Below are 14891 nucleotides of genomic sequence, written 5' to 3'. Positions count from 1 at the left end.
TATTTAAAGAACTAATTGATTGAATGTAATTATATTATTCATCTTATGGCTATATTTTATAATAAATTCTCATATAATACACATTAAAAATATGATGTTAAAAAATTATAAGGTCAAAATTAATAATGATTTGAAGGTTAGATTCTCTTTTATAAGTATAAATTATTAATATGAAGTCTACCATAATTTCAACTATCTTGTTTGTAGAGTCATAATATGAATCACAAATATCTATAATTAATAATAAATTTACTTGATTAAATAATAGAATTAAATAGAGATAAGTTAAATTATTATTATTTAAATAAAAAGCTTCTTCAGAGCTTTGCAAATGTGAATTTAACCTTATACATATTAGTAAGTGACTGATAGGTTGAAAGGTTGGCCAAAAAAATGGCTACATGTTGCACATATTAACTACATGTATTATAAGTTGGCTAGATGGCACACATTTTAGAAACTTATTTTATAAATTAGACACGTATCTTATAAGTTAGACACTTGTTGTGTGGTCTACAAGACGTTGCTACATGGTTCTTTAGAAAATAGTGTATATGGAAACAAAGATGAGGCCTTCTTCACTCTTATCAACTTCTTTCTTGTTTCTAGTCTATTTTCAAGAATCTCCAGCCTTCTTATCTTTAGCAATGGCCATTCTAGTTTCTTCTTGAATATACATATTTTCTCAATCATTTTTTGTCATTTCTCTTTGATATGCATTTCATTTGTTTATTTACATTCTTAAAGTTCTTAATTTTGACAATAGGTGGCTAAAACCTTAATGTGTACATGTCCCTTGCATTTTAGACATGTATAGTTTCTTCAACATGTGGTCCCCAACTAGCCATTGCCAACTCCCGGGCTCCAATCCAAGCATGAGTGTGATTTCGATTACATAATTGGCATCCACTGTGACTTTTGTCGGCATCTGGGGCTTCTATTGCAGCTTTTTCAAAGCAATACATTCTAAGATAGAGCCTTGGTCTACTTGGGCAAAGGTTACAGAAGCTTCAAACAGTGACTGCATGTGGTGAGGAGATCATGAGATGTATTTGAACTTTAAGTATAGAAAGAAAATCTAAATTCGAATCTTCATATTGCTTGATACCTTCAAATTCGTGCGGCAATATGCAACGGGTGGCACCGCAGCGTCAAATGCTGTGAAGCAACAAATAGAAAGCACACAGGGAGTGGTGTGCAACACAACCTCCCTGTTTTCCATTGCTCTATGTCAATGGCGTGATGCTTTCTCACCAACTGGGGAGGTTACATGCCTCCCCCTAATGAAGTTTTCGGAGTAAACAATCAATTCTCAATCTCCTTAACGAAGTGTATATGCAACCTTCTATGCTTGCGATGTTCTCGCATAATCGGCTCTCGATGAATGGAACTACTGTGGATCGAAATCCTTCTTGACGGACCAGCCCACCTCTCTGTGAATGGGGATATCGTCAGTGAATAGACCTACTCTGACTTTAGCTCGAACTGGGTGGAGGAATGTATGATTCTTGCTCTTTCATTTCCTACTGGAAGACGCGCTCACCCGTTGCATTGAAGACCCAAAACAATGTGCTAGCAATGTACATTACTGAAGTGAGGGTTAGAAACGACTGAAAAGACCCCAGGCGTTCGATGAACAGGCCGGTACCCAAGGTGCTGATAATAGCTGCCATTGTGCCTGCTGTATTAGACATACCTGCAGGGGCGAGCCACATGGTTGCTGTCAGTCACCCATCAGCTGATTGAATCTCCGTTTCTTATGCACATTTAGATGCTGTTACATTTGGGAACTGAGAGGAAGAAATGATTTAATACCGTGCAGAACGCCTGCATACTTGGGCCCTATCTCCTGGTAATTGACGAGGAATCCTGCTTGGCTGAAGGAACTCAAGCCCACAGCTGCTGTGAGCCACGCGGCGGCCACCATGGGATCACGCACAGCGTTCAGCCCCAGAAGCGCCGCTGCGGGGCCCAGGAACCCAATGGACTGCATGAGTTTGCGCGTGGTGGTTAAAGAGACGCCGGATTGCACAAGGAAGTCGGAACTGGCGCCAGCTATAAAGCCAACTGCTGCCATCATGGCCCATGGCACAGCACTGAACCACGCTGCATCTTTCAAGTTCACTCCAAGTACCTGCTCCATAACCAGCAAACCATTCCATCTCTTTATCAGTTCAAGGTAACTTTTATCTCCAATGGTTAGGTTCACCAGGTGTGGTCTGTTCACAGAGAAAAGGTCCAGATAGTGCAACATGGAGAGTCTCGCACTGGGAGCTCCAGGTCCAAACAGAGTAATGAAGCAAATTATCTGAGTGCTAATGGAGAGAATGAATAGGTGCAGGAATTTACTCACCGTGTTAAAATACACTGGCATCCACCCCAGAAGAATGAAGTAGCCCTGCACCACATCAACAAGTTGATGTCAACATTGGGTGCGTAATTTTTGAAGCTATTCCCAATCCAGGTAGGGTATTCCAGCCGAACAGGAGGTGCAGAAGTTCGTGGAAGACTGTTAGAAATCGACGTACCCAGTTGTTCATAAAGTTGGCGATTATGATAGCCCATGTTGGAAGCTTTGAAAGGAGAAGACGAAATGGTGGAATTGCGCTGCGCGGAGGGATCGCAGATGAGCTTTCGACTGTTCCAACACTCAGATCTTCGTTTCCTTGTTTGATGTACTGGTACTCCTCTCTAGAAATCCTGGGCTGACTTTGAGGATTCCGGGCAATTTCAGCAAGCCATACAAACAACCAAACAAAGCCCGACACTCCGAAAGCAACGAACGGTGCATTGATGCCAGAGGAAGTTGCCAGGAGCGTGGGTGTAATGACGAGCCCCGCCACGCTCCCCAGATGAAAGCCTGCCATCGTCATGCCCACTGCTCTTGACCTCTCTGTTCGAGGAAACCACCTGGTAAAAATTTCACAACAGTGTTTCAGTAAGCTCGGTGTGCCACTCACATACGAACATAGGTTGAGACCACAATTGTCATTGGACAAATAGTCACGTAATGCTCGGGAGCTCGTAACAAGAAATCAATTTGGGTTGTGTTGAGACACCGCACCTGGAAATCATGTTGTTCATGCAAGGCATCGTCACACCCTCTGCAAGGCCCATGAGCACACGGACAGCCAGCAACGCCGAGAGAGAATGGCTGGCGGCCCAGGGAGTCAAAAGTGTGGCAAGAGACCAGATGGCCACTCCCCAAGCCATAACGGCTTTTCCTCCATAGCGGTCGGCAAGCGCTCCTCCGGGGATTGGCGACAGCAAATATCCCCACAGGAAAGATGACTGCAACGTACACGTTGACTGCTTATCAGAGATTGTCACTTCAAGCCAATGTGAACTGGCTGCTCATCGTTACTAGTCTCAAGGAAGGGTTCAAATGTAGGTGATTTAGGGGTACAAGTTGAAGAAAGTTGAGGGAGGGAGGAGCTAACTTGTACAACGCCAGCGAAGCTTTGGCTCCAACCATGGGCAGCTGACATGGGTACAATCGCCACGGACATGACGACTCGGTCTGCGTTGCACAATGCCATTGCCAAGGCCACCATGGCGACCACTTTGGCCCTCTCCGAAGATAGAAACGTCAGCCACTCCGATTTCTCTCGTTCAAAAAAACTAAAATCAATTTCTGTGGACGCCACTTGACATCGGGTCGTCCCTGCATCCTTCCAAGTTTTCCCCGAAATTTGAGTAGGAGCCAAATCCTTCCCCCGAAACATTGGTGCAATTGGGCGGGGATGATGAGCACTAGATTGAACGCGTGAGTTCCGAATTACTGCAACAGGATTCTTGTTCGAGGAGAGTCTAAATAGTTGCATGGACTGGGATGACGAAGTTGCGCTTAGAGATTCACGTGAAAATACTTGCATATTCGAGCTTCTATAGTGAAAATCCTGTCGTGTCGAAAGTGGATGGTTTGAGGTGATGCAGGGCGCCATCGCCATCGCCATCGCCGCTATGTCGAGAAACTCAGACACCAGCAATCGCAAAACGCTTTTCTACTACCTCACAACAAAACTGGCGATCTCATAGGCAGATTGTGGCAGTCACTGTGCTAGAGCTATGTTCCACTCCTCTAGACAATTTGCTAAAGAAGTTCATGCAAAATTCCCAGTTGTGTACGCGTGCCAAATGTTCCCTGTAAGATCATTACCCATTCGCAAGACACGTGCAAGGTCATATCTCACGAGGGGCACAAACATTCCGTCGCATTTGAATCGAGATGGTTTCACAATGTCTTCATAGCCCGTTGAATCGGTTCAACACGGTTGTTGTGTAACATCAAACTACGCAAGTCAAAAGCAGAGCAGCCGGCAAGCCTTTGTCACAAATCGGAGTCATTCCTTGACCTGACTTTTGTAAAGCACCAATGCCACGAAGACTCCACAACTGAAGTGACGTATACATCACATTCCGGTGGTTTCAGTCATTTTGAAGTCTCAAAAATGCAACGTGAGCTGACACGGAAGACTTATGACAACCTGAGAGGGAGTCCGGCATGCAAACCCAATCTCACAAATAAAATGCCCCACGAGCCTCCTTACATCCAAATCAATCTATTGAACCCATAATCCACGTAACATTCGCAACACAGGGAGGATATCAGACACCAAAAAGCGAAGGTCGTGCGGAGGCCAGGTCAACGCTCATGTTACTAGCTGAAGAGGGAAGGAAGATTAAAAAAAAGAAAAAGAAAAAGAGAAAATCACAGAGACAACAGAACAAAGTGACTCCTCCGACAGGGCCTCAGTGGTCAAAAATATTGAACCGATTCGCGGCGCTCCGACGCCTCCATTCAGAAGTACGAGGAATCAGGAAAGTTGCCATTTGGAAATCAGCACCGGCCACAGAGGCACACACATGCATGCATGAGTGGTAGCTCAGTGACTTGCCGACTCTCACTGCCTCTTGCCACGTTTTTCATCCCCTGGACGGCATCGTCGCCAGTTATCAAAAAACCTGTAGCCAATCGGTGCTGATCCTGACCTAGATACGGACCAGTGGAGAACGCTAAAACAATAGACAAAAATGGGCCACGAAAAAATAATTGCGCCACAGAGTAGTCCAAATATATACAACAGATAAGACTTCCCCAACCGAAAAGCTTCACAAGATTGACACAAAGCTGCCCAATATTATGGTCCCGAGGTGCGATCATAACGACTCCCAGCGGATTCTTCATGTCGGGGGTAGGACATGCTTTAGACATGGTCCTGGAGTGAGTGAGGTCCAGCTTCGGCATACATTCCCCCACATACACACCGGCATTGCGAAGCGAGGCTATTGAGATCAGCGATGTCACTTTCCGAGGTCATGAGTGAGGAGATGATGTCGCGGCGTGGAAGACATGAATGAGCCCCGTTGCTCTCACGTTGAAGCTCGCGACCCGTTTGGATACCTCGATCCGCGGGACGAAACCGGGTGTCGAAGTTTTGGTCGAAGTCCCAAATGGAGGGCTGGAACGAGCCGGATGAGATCTTGACTTTGTTTTGCTTTTTGGTTGTTGTTGTTGTTGTTTGTTTGTTTGTTTGTTTGTTTTTTTTTTCCCTTTGTTTCTTGGGTCTTGTGTTGTTCTTTGAAGATTGTTGAAACGATCTTTGATTTTTGGCTACTTGTATTCTGATGGTTTGTAATTGTGGTTGAAATAAATGCTTGTGTTTGGTTCTACAAGATGTGAGCGAATCTTTATTGATGTGATCTTGGAAAAAATATATTTAAAATTCAAGAGAGTGAATTTGTTAAGTTACATCTTTCGGTTATTTATCAACTATAATGATTTCTAGTTAGAGAATTTTGGGATATATTGATACCTTTGTAATAATAAAAATTATCTTAAAAAGACTAATTTGATTTTTTTTTATAATAATTTTATGACAAGAATTATTTATTTTATTTAATAATATAAATATTTAATTTTTTAATGCAATTTACCACTATATCTAATAGTAATATACATGATAATTTATAAAACAGACTTAATATAAAATAATAATTATAAAACAATAATTATAAAACAGACTTAAGATTTAGTCAATTTTAACAATCAATATGTCTTAATCACAAATAAAAGCAAAGATGTTGATTATTTATTCATAAAAGTTTAATATTTCTTGTTTCAACTAATATTACTGTTATTATTAAATTTTAGCAAGTAATATGCATTATAAAAGTTAAAATTTGATTAATGTTCTAATTGTATAGCTTATTTATAAACATATTATCATGCACAACAATAAACTAAGACTACAAGTAATTTCAACAATATTAAAAATCTTTCCAAATCTTATGGATATTAATAAGTTTAAATAAGCAAAAACTTAAAACTATTTTCAGCATAAATTAGATAAATTCTTAAAAAATTAAATATATCTGATCTATGTATGTATATATATATATATATATATATATTTATATATTTATATATACATACTTCTATAAATTATAAATTTAACTTTTAAGAAATAGATATATTAAGATGATATTCAAAATGATTAATTTTCACAATACATAATTAAAGATTACACCTAAATTTTTTGAAAGTTTATATTATATAATACCAAGACATTTTCTTCTACACTATGTTAACTTTAAACCATAGAATTTTACTTCTTTTCTTTTCTTTTGAAGGTAAGATTTGCAGTAGATTTTTTATTTTTTATGTTTTGATTTTGGTACATATAAAAGTGGTTATATTTTTTCATATATAATTAGAATAAAATTTAGGTTTCTATGTTTTTAAAGAAAATAGTCTGTACTATCTGTTTGGTAGCTTATATAGTTACAAATATTTTTAAATTATAATTTATCATAATACATATGGCTTTATTAAAAGAAAGATTAATTATATTGTTTTTTTGATCTACACAGAAATATAATTGTTTTAATTTCTATTATATTTTATATTTTATTTTTTTATTTGTATATTTTAATTTAAAATAGATCACGATAAGAAGTTTAATAAGTAAAATCTTAAGAACATAATTATAAAAATAATACAAACCGAGATGTATTGGTTGTTTTTGCACCTTGCCATTCTATCACTCTAATGTAGAAGATAAAATGAAGATGTATCAATCAAATTATCAATACATTTTTACAATATGATTAAAGATTTGAGGTAGATCTAATTTCTTATTATTCAAATATTATATTATATTAAATATATGCCTTGAGGTTTATTATTGGAAGAAATATTTTAATCTTTTTTATATACATTTTTTATGTTTTGTTCACAACTAGATAGATAAAAATATCATATTTCATTTTTCTTGTCATATATTCTAATTTTTTTTATTTATTTCAAATAATTTAGTCATGGCCTTAAAATACCTATCTATTAAGAATAAATCTTTAAATTAATCGTTTTTATATTATTAAAAAATCTTTGGATTATGATTTAATTTTTTTTTAGTTTTGTGTAAGTTGAAAAAGTTTGTATAATTTTTATTATAAAATACTTTTAATAAGTCTTATTTTTATTAAATAAATTTTAATGGCATTGCATGTAAACATATTCTTTCTTAATAATTATCATTAAATTTTCTATCCATACAAAATTATTTACTTCAAAAATAATTGTATATATTATATCTTAAAACTTTAATAATTATATTAAAATCTTAAAAAAATATCATACATGCATGTAAATTTTGCCAAAATATCAAGAATATCCATGTATTCTTGATAATATAAAATCTATCCATGTTTTTTGTGATAATTGCAAAAATGCTAAATATTACAAAAATTCTTGTTGTTTTTTTAGTTTGAATTGAAGTCCAAAGCCACAATTTTTCTTACTTTTTGGGCCTTGTGCAAACTGGTGCCTTTGCCACCCACTATAGTTGCAAAAATTTTGGCATTAGCTCTTGCAGCATCTTGTGTATTGACTCTATTGCCCACAACCATGAAGTTCTCTTATAGTGTGAGCAGCTTTAGGTGCTAGTTGAGGAAGGCACACTTCAGTGCCTCCTCTAGCAAAAGGCAGGTTTTGATGAGCGTTGCTCTCTTGTTACACTTGAAGAACAAGTATAATGTTCGGTTTGTGCTAATGAGGAAAGATGATAAAGTCATGATTATGTACAACATATTCAAAGAGTGAGAAGGAAAGGTTTTTCAAGTGTATTGGAGGAAGTGGGTGATTCATGTGGAGAGTATTATTTGTGAAAAAGTGAACAGATCCACTGTAAATATTGGCATTAATACGTCCAATATAGCGATCATGAAGCTAAAGTTGAATAAGGATAGAAAGACCTTTTTAGAACAAAAGGGCAAAGATCGATCTGCAAAGAAAAGAAAGTTCATGAATGAAGATGTTATTCCACCCTTGTAGGAAGTGCATTAGAAAGTTTTGATTTTTGAAAATGATACCACTCCAACCATGTAGTTGTATGGATGAGATTACATACTCAACACCAAATTTTTTATTTTTTATTTTAGAAAAAAGAAAAAAGAATGCCAAGCATTGTATCCAAAGAATAGAGAACCAGGAGCATCAAAAAAAGATGCTAGTATAATACACACATCAAGGTAGGCGATGTAGTAACTCAAGAGTATTCAAGAATATAACAAAGTACAACAATAATAATTAAGATGAGGTTTAGAATTCTAACTATTTTTTAAAAAACTTAAATAAATAAATAAAAATATATATTATATTACATTACAAAAACAAGACATTTAATACTTTTATTTTTTTCCTACTCTCTCTACTTGTAATAAAAGTATAACTTCTAAAATATTTACTTATAATTTTTTTGCAATGGTACAGATTGTGCTACAAAACTTAGGCCATCCAAATACTTTCTAGGTCACAACTTCCATACTAAAATGCAATTTATCATATACACTAACTCACTCTTGTGCTTATATTCTTTTGACTAGAAGAATAAATGTGATCTCACAATTATGCCCCAAAATTTAAATTTTTGTTATTTTCCTATTTTATGATAAATGAGCATGTTAGATTAGGATTTACATAAGTAGAATTTAGTTTTATAGAATTTTTAGGATTTCAACCTTTGATGGTATAAACTATAGCCTAATTCCTTGAACTAGATTAATTAGGACCAAAGTGATAAGAATTAAGAAATTAAAATATCAACTTATTTAGTTTTAATAATTTAGAGGTTGTTAGTCACTACTATGAGGGTTGACTAAAAGCCTATGAGTTTATCTTCAATTATTTCGCATGATTTAGAATGAATTAGAATTATAATATTCTAAAAAATCTAGTGAAGTTTAGCAATGATAGTTTTGAGATTTCCTCCAAATTCAACAAATTCAAGTGGCATAGTGATTCTTCTAATTAATGGAAGCTTTTTTAATGCAATGGTGGCATTGGATTCACCCCATGGAGTGAAGAAAACAAGATCAGAACCCTCTCCTTCAAAATATAAGTGGGGCAATGAAATTCTCATTTTGAAGGATTTTACAAGAATTGCCAAGATCCTTGTAGGTAAAAACTTTCATAAAAATTACAATTGAGCATGGATTGAGGCATGTGAGTAGTCGATTTTAGCATAAAAAGGTGTTTTGAACACAATGGTGAAGTTAGATTTATCAAAAGGTGCTTCCTTGACCACTTACAAGAGCCATCAGCCTTAGTAATGAAATTGGCTCTTGGATGAATGAAGGCTGTAGATCTACATTAGGAATCTTAGAGATCAAGGGTGGAGATGTGGCCGCCCTTCCACAATCCACCACTCAATTATATAAGAGTGGCTTGGTTCTCCAAGCCCTCTTTCTCTCTCTCTCTCTCCTCTCTTTTGGTGAAAGGCAAAGCCATGCCAAATTTTGGCCCTAAATCCTAATCTTATTTTTAATTTAATTTAATTTAATTTTTTTTGATTTTTAATCTCATTGAAAACTTGTGGTTGTGTATGCATGGATCTTAAGTAGTGAATGATGGTCATTGGGTTTTAAGACATAGGTCATTGTGGTAGATAGCTCCTTCGGCCTCCCAAATACTCCAAGGGCTCAATAGCCTTGGATTTCCCTCAATCAATCATTTAATTTTTTTTAGTTTTGATGTGATTTTTTTTTGGTTGTAGATTTTGGTGTTAGCTTTCCAAAAAGGTAAGGATCGCTTGATTTGGAGTAAGGAAAAAGTTTTGGTGGAATTTTGAGTGCACGGGGGTCGGCTGCCTTGACAGTTTAGATCACCCATCTTTGAAAAGGCATTTCTCAGTGCTTCCTAATTGGATTATTGTAAAACTTTGGAAGTAAGTGCATCTTTAAGCTGATCTTCTAATGGCATAAAATTCATTGAATTCAAAGACGAATTTAATTTTGGGTTAATTTTCAAGTGGAGGGAGGTTGCCTATTGTGGCAGTCTTGGTCACTCAACTTTGAAAGAGCATTTCTCGTGGCTTAAGTATTGGATTGAATTTAAATTTATTGGAACAAGAGCACTTTCAAGTTAAATTTTCAACAAACTAAAAATCATTCAATTTGGATTTGATCAAGAATTTCGGAAAATTTTGGATTAGAAAGGAGTTGTTGCCCTCAATTCTTAGATGTTATCAAGGTACCTTCGCTTTTATCTCTCTTTAGTCCCACTTTTACTTTTATTTTTACAGTAATTTGTATCTTCCGTATTTCAAATTTTAAATTTAAATTTTTAACTTTTAACTTTTTTTCTTTTTTTTTCTTTTACTTTTAACTTTTATTTTTGACTTTTATTTTTAATTTTTAACTTTTATTTTTAATTCAACCTTTAAGATTTTTTATTTTTACTATGGATGAATGGCAATAATTTTATCAAGTACTTTTACCATCAATTATTTAAGGGATAATAATTTATAAGTTTTAACTAATTAATTATTTATTTATTCTAATTAATTATATATTTTTAATTATATAAAAATTAGTAATTAAGGATTATATAAATGATCTTGAACAACCTATTGAAATTTAAGTGAGAATCATATAAATAGCCTTGAAGACCATAGTAATTTTATTATTTATTATTTTTTATTTTTTTTATTAATATTAGTAACCATTGCTTGGAAGGCTTAAAGTTAATTAAATTGTTAACACTAAGTTTTAAATCAACGTAGCAATTACATAATTGGGAGTTCTTCTATTCCATCTCTTGAACTTGTTGTATAGCATTAGTTTCATTGAGTGGTGAAATTTAGGCTCACAAAAGATAAGTTCTTCATTTGTAGATTTTCATGATTAGAAAAAATTGACTAAATAGGCATAGTTTAGAAATGGAATATGATAGTAAAGAGGCACAAAATTGATACATGTTACAACACAATCTCTTCAAAAAAATTCTTTTTTTTGGTATTTATAAACCTAATACAAAGACAACAAATAAGTCTTGACTAAATAAATACTAAGATTACAAATATACAATAAAACATCTAAAATACAATGCTACAATAAAATTTCAAGTGGGAGTAAACAACAATGTCGAGAGGCAAGGAGAATTTGGCACTGCTTATATCAAAATTACCACTACAATGCTAAACATTTATACAAGTTATGCCAAAACAACCATATAAATGACTACTTGTTGATGTTGGTCACACTTATTATGTGCTTTCTCTATCCTATATACTCGTTGCAACCAAAAGGCCAAATATGGTATTAATGAGAAGCTTGTCAATTCAAGATGCACCATCTATCATAGACATACTCATAATTACATATACAAATAGGTAGAAGTAAACAAAAGTAGGTGAAAGTAAGTTAATTCTATAGTATTTGATATGAAAGCTTCCTAGAAGCTTTATAGACGCTGCTTTGACTTCATAGGTGTCTTTAATTGATTTTTTGGATTAGAAGCGTGGTCAACAAGTTGGCCGTGTGCCACACATGTTGTTAGCTTGAAGACCAAGCTAACTATATGGCCCACACGTAGAAAAATTTGTCTTGTAAGTCAAGGCATGTATCCTACAAAGTCAATACATATTAGAAATCTTATAGAATATTCCCACGTAGCTCCTAGTTAGATAGTATATATAGAGACAAGAGTGAGGTCTTCTTCACTCTTGTCAACTCCTTTCTTGATTCCAGTCTAGTTTCAAGGGTCTCTAGTTTTCTTGTCTTTTGGCAATAGCCATTCCAGTTTTTCTTTCAATATACATACTTGTTTATTTATATTTTTGTTACCTTTCTTTGAATGAAGGCTCACTTATCTGAATTGCCTTTTTATGGAGTACTTATCTTTGAAAAATTGATAAGAGTATACCTACAATATCAGAGCTTTGTCTAATCTTGATTAAGAGTAGATTACCCCTTTTTCTTGATAAGATATAAGCATATTAGAAGTTGCGGATTATCCTCTTCTAAACTGATATTATTCTTAGTATTTTCTTTGTTCTCAAGTCCTCTCTTCTATTTGTCTTGAGCGATATTAGACATCTTCTCTTTTCTAAGTGTTATCATGGCAGAACTTGTTGAAATGAAGAGTGCAATGGCACAAATGCAAAAGCAATTGAGGGAGTTAATACTTGCGATACATCAATTCAATTTACCACCACAAGGAATAACAAGATTGGCAGGAAGTGAAGATATAGAAATGGTTGGAGCTTCTTCAACATCTGTACCAAACCATGTCCTTTCTCCTATGGTGGAACGTCCTTGAAGTGTTAGAGAACCAAGAATTGGTCTATCCAAGAAGTTTTATGGCACCAAATCTAAGTTTCGAGGATTTATCAATCAAGTGCAACTTGTGATTGAACTTCAACCCCAAAGCTATCCAATTCTAAAATCACAAGTTAGATTCATTGGTACGCTTTTTTTAGGTTCAGCACTATTGTGGTTTTTATCTTTTCTTGAACGACGAGATCCAATATTGGATAATTTAGAAACTTTTCTGGTGGAGTTTTGATTCATATATAGAGAACACGATGCAATTTGTGTTGCAACCAATAAGATCCATATTTTACGACAAGGCAATCGATCAGTATCGTTGTATGCTTCAGAATTTTGATAACTTGCAATTAATATCAAGTGGGATGATGCTGCACTTATTAGCCAATTTCTCTTCGGATTGTAATATGAAGTAAAAAAATTAATGCTCAAGTTACCTGATCCTCAAATATTGAATGAAGCAATTGACTTTATTGTGAAGTACGACAATCACTTTTTTGAATTTCGATCTGAGAACCGTACAAGTGGACCTCAACGTTACTATAATTCAATGGCAACACCAACACCTCTTCAACACATACATTCAGAAGTAGTGGATATGCAAATTGATGTAGTACGTTTCAAACCTCTTACTAAGCAAGAAAAGACTCGTCATCATCAAGAAGGATTATGTTTATATTGTGGAGAACCAAAACACACTACTCAACATTGTCCAAAGAAACGATGTAACCACAAACAGAAGAGTATGGCTGTGAAAAAAGATAATATATCGGTGTCGTATTATATGCTTTTTTGCTCGAGAACGCGCTGGGCGTTTGGCTGTAGAAGGTAGTATGGAGATTCGCTAATATTCAAGTAGTCTATCAGTTTTTGACTATTTGAATACAAACGATTGTAAGAATATACCGTAAATCTATACGAATGTCCTTTGACTACTCACCGAAGTCCTTTTTGCCCAGCCGGTAGGTCTCTAGACGTCACAGAGAACCCCGAACAACCCTATCTGCTAATCTCTGATACTGCTTTATACTCACGACCTTGTATCCACTGACTGTCTTCTTAGATTAACCCAAAAATTTTCATTCATTCCGCATGCTCAATCCTATAGACATCCTTTTAATTCTTCAATCATAGACGTAACTTAGATTTGACAAAACAGTCAAGAGTAATCACACCCACTTCATTAAAAATCTCGATTCACCATTACAACAATGACTTCAGCAACGAGTGCCTCAGTCTTCCCAAAACCCTATGAAAAAAAAACCCCAATCCTTTGTCTTTTTTCCCCGCCCCAAAGCATGAAGCTAGCTCTCCGACCCTTCTAAAAAGCCTTCTTCTCTTCTCTTCATTTCTTAACCTATCCTTCTCTTTAACCCTAATTCTCCCCTCTTTCAAACCCTAGCCTCTGAATTTCTTCAATCTTCCGTCTTGGATCCGAAATTGGCTCCCACTGTCAGAGCTTTCTCTTCCATTTTTATCTTTAAGAGATCCTTTTACCGAAAGGATGTTCCTAGAACGACACAAAAGATGAAACAGCCTGAAACGGAATCGAAGCCCTGTAATCGGGTCCACATTGAGTCACCTGACCAATTCAGGTCTCATATTGGCTAAGAGGCCCGTAGTAAGACTTGGATGTTTTCGTGATTGGACCACATTGGGTTGCCCGACCAAGTCAGGTCTCATATTGGGTAATAGGCCCATAATAGGACCTAGATTAGATGTCTTGAAATTGGATCCAATTGGCTCTTCGAACTAGGCTCACTCGTCGTTGAATTGGTCCTTTCCGTTTCTACTGACTATTGTTATTGGAATTGAATGGAGCATTTCAGTATGCCCCGGTTGACTGTAACGAGGTGACTGAACCTGGCCTCTCAGTATTTGCACTGAAATTGATCGTTGCTCTCAATATTTGAGGTAACTGAACATTAATAAAAGTCCCTTTTCTTTATATTTTCATGGTATACTCGTGTTACAACATGACATCCACCCCCTCTGAACCTGTGCATCCTTCGGTATGCACCAATTTACCCAATTGCTGTTTGATTTAGAATATATTCTCTACGTCTTCGTCCAGTTTGTCTTCATCACCTTCATTATCCAAATCACTCTCATCTTCTTGCTGTGTACCTAACTTGTGTAATTCTCCTTCAATATCATATAATCTTTTTCTTTCTTTTCTTTTAAAATCATCAACTTTCTTATATATAATATTTCCATTCTCCAAAATACCAATAAAACTCACATCTAAGGCACCTTCATCTCGCGAGAGTACCTCCTCTTTT

The 14891-nt window shown here is 35.5% G+C and overlaps 1 protein-coding gene and 1 pseudogene across 1 annotated transcript; one reads left to right on the top strand and one right to left on the bottom strand.

Annotated features, from left to right (window-relative positions):
* Positions 1–916: 916 nt before the first annotated feature.
* Positions 917–4203, bottom strand: LOC112289360 (putative anion transporter 4, chloroplastic). The gene is made up of 6 exons (XM_024534517.3): positions 3441–4203; positions 3065–3291; positions 2529–2910; positions 2354–2398; positions 1816–2134; positions 917–1696 (listed from the first exon to the last, which is right to left on the bottom strand). The coding sequence occupies exons 1-6, from the start codon at positions 3954–3956 to the stop codon at positions 1524–1526; spliced, it is 1662 nt and encodes a 553-aa protein (XP_024390285.1). The 5' UTR covers positions 3957–4203; the 3' UTR covers positions 917–1523.
* Positions 4204–6687: 2484 nt separating this feature from the next.
* LOC149988014 (large ribosomal subunit protein uL24y pseudogene) lies at positions 6688–8347 on the top strand (annotated as a pseudogene).
* The last annotated feature ends 6544 nt before the right edge of the window (positions 8348–14891 follow it).

Source organism: Physcomitrium patens, chromosome 12 (assembly GCF_059467195.1).
Source record: "Physcomitrium patens ecotype Gransden chromosome 12, ASM5946719v1, whole genome shotgun sequence".
Taxonomy (NCBI): domain Eukaryota; kingdom Viridiplantae; phylum Streptophyta; class Bryopsida; order Funariales; family Funariaceae; genus Physcomitrium; species Physcomitrium patens.
Note: the sequence above shows the minus strand (reverse complement) of the source record. Positions and strands in the feature narration are given on the sequence as shown.

Coding starts and splice junctions, on each gene's coding strand:
- LOC112289360 (XM_024534517.3), bottom strand. CDS start 3,956: ATGGCGATGGCGATGGCGCCCTGCATCACCTCAAACCATCCACTTTCG. Junction 3,292..3,440: donor GCTTCGCTGGCGTTGTACAA/GTTAGCTCCTCC, acceptor TGTACGTTGCAG/TCATCTTTCCTGTGGGGATA. Junction 2,135..2,353: donor TGCCAGTGTATTTTAACACG/GTGAGTAAATTC, acceptor GTTATGGAGCAG/GTACTTGGAGTGAACTTGAA.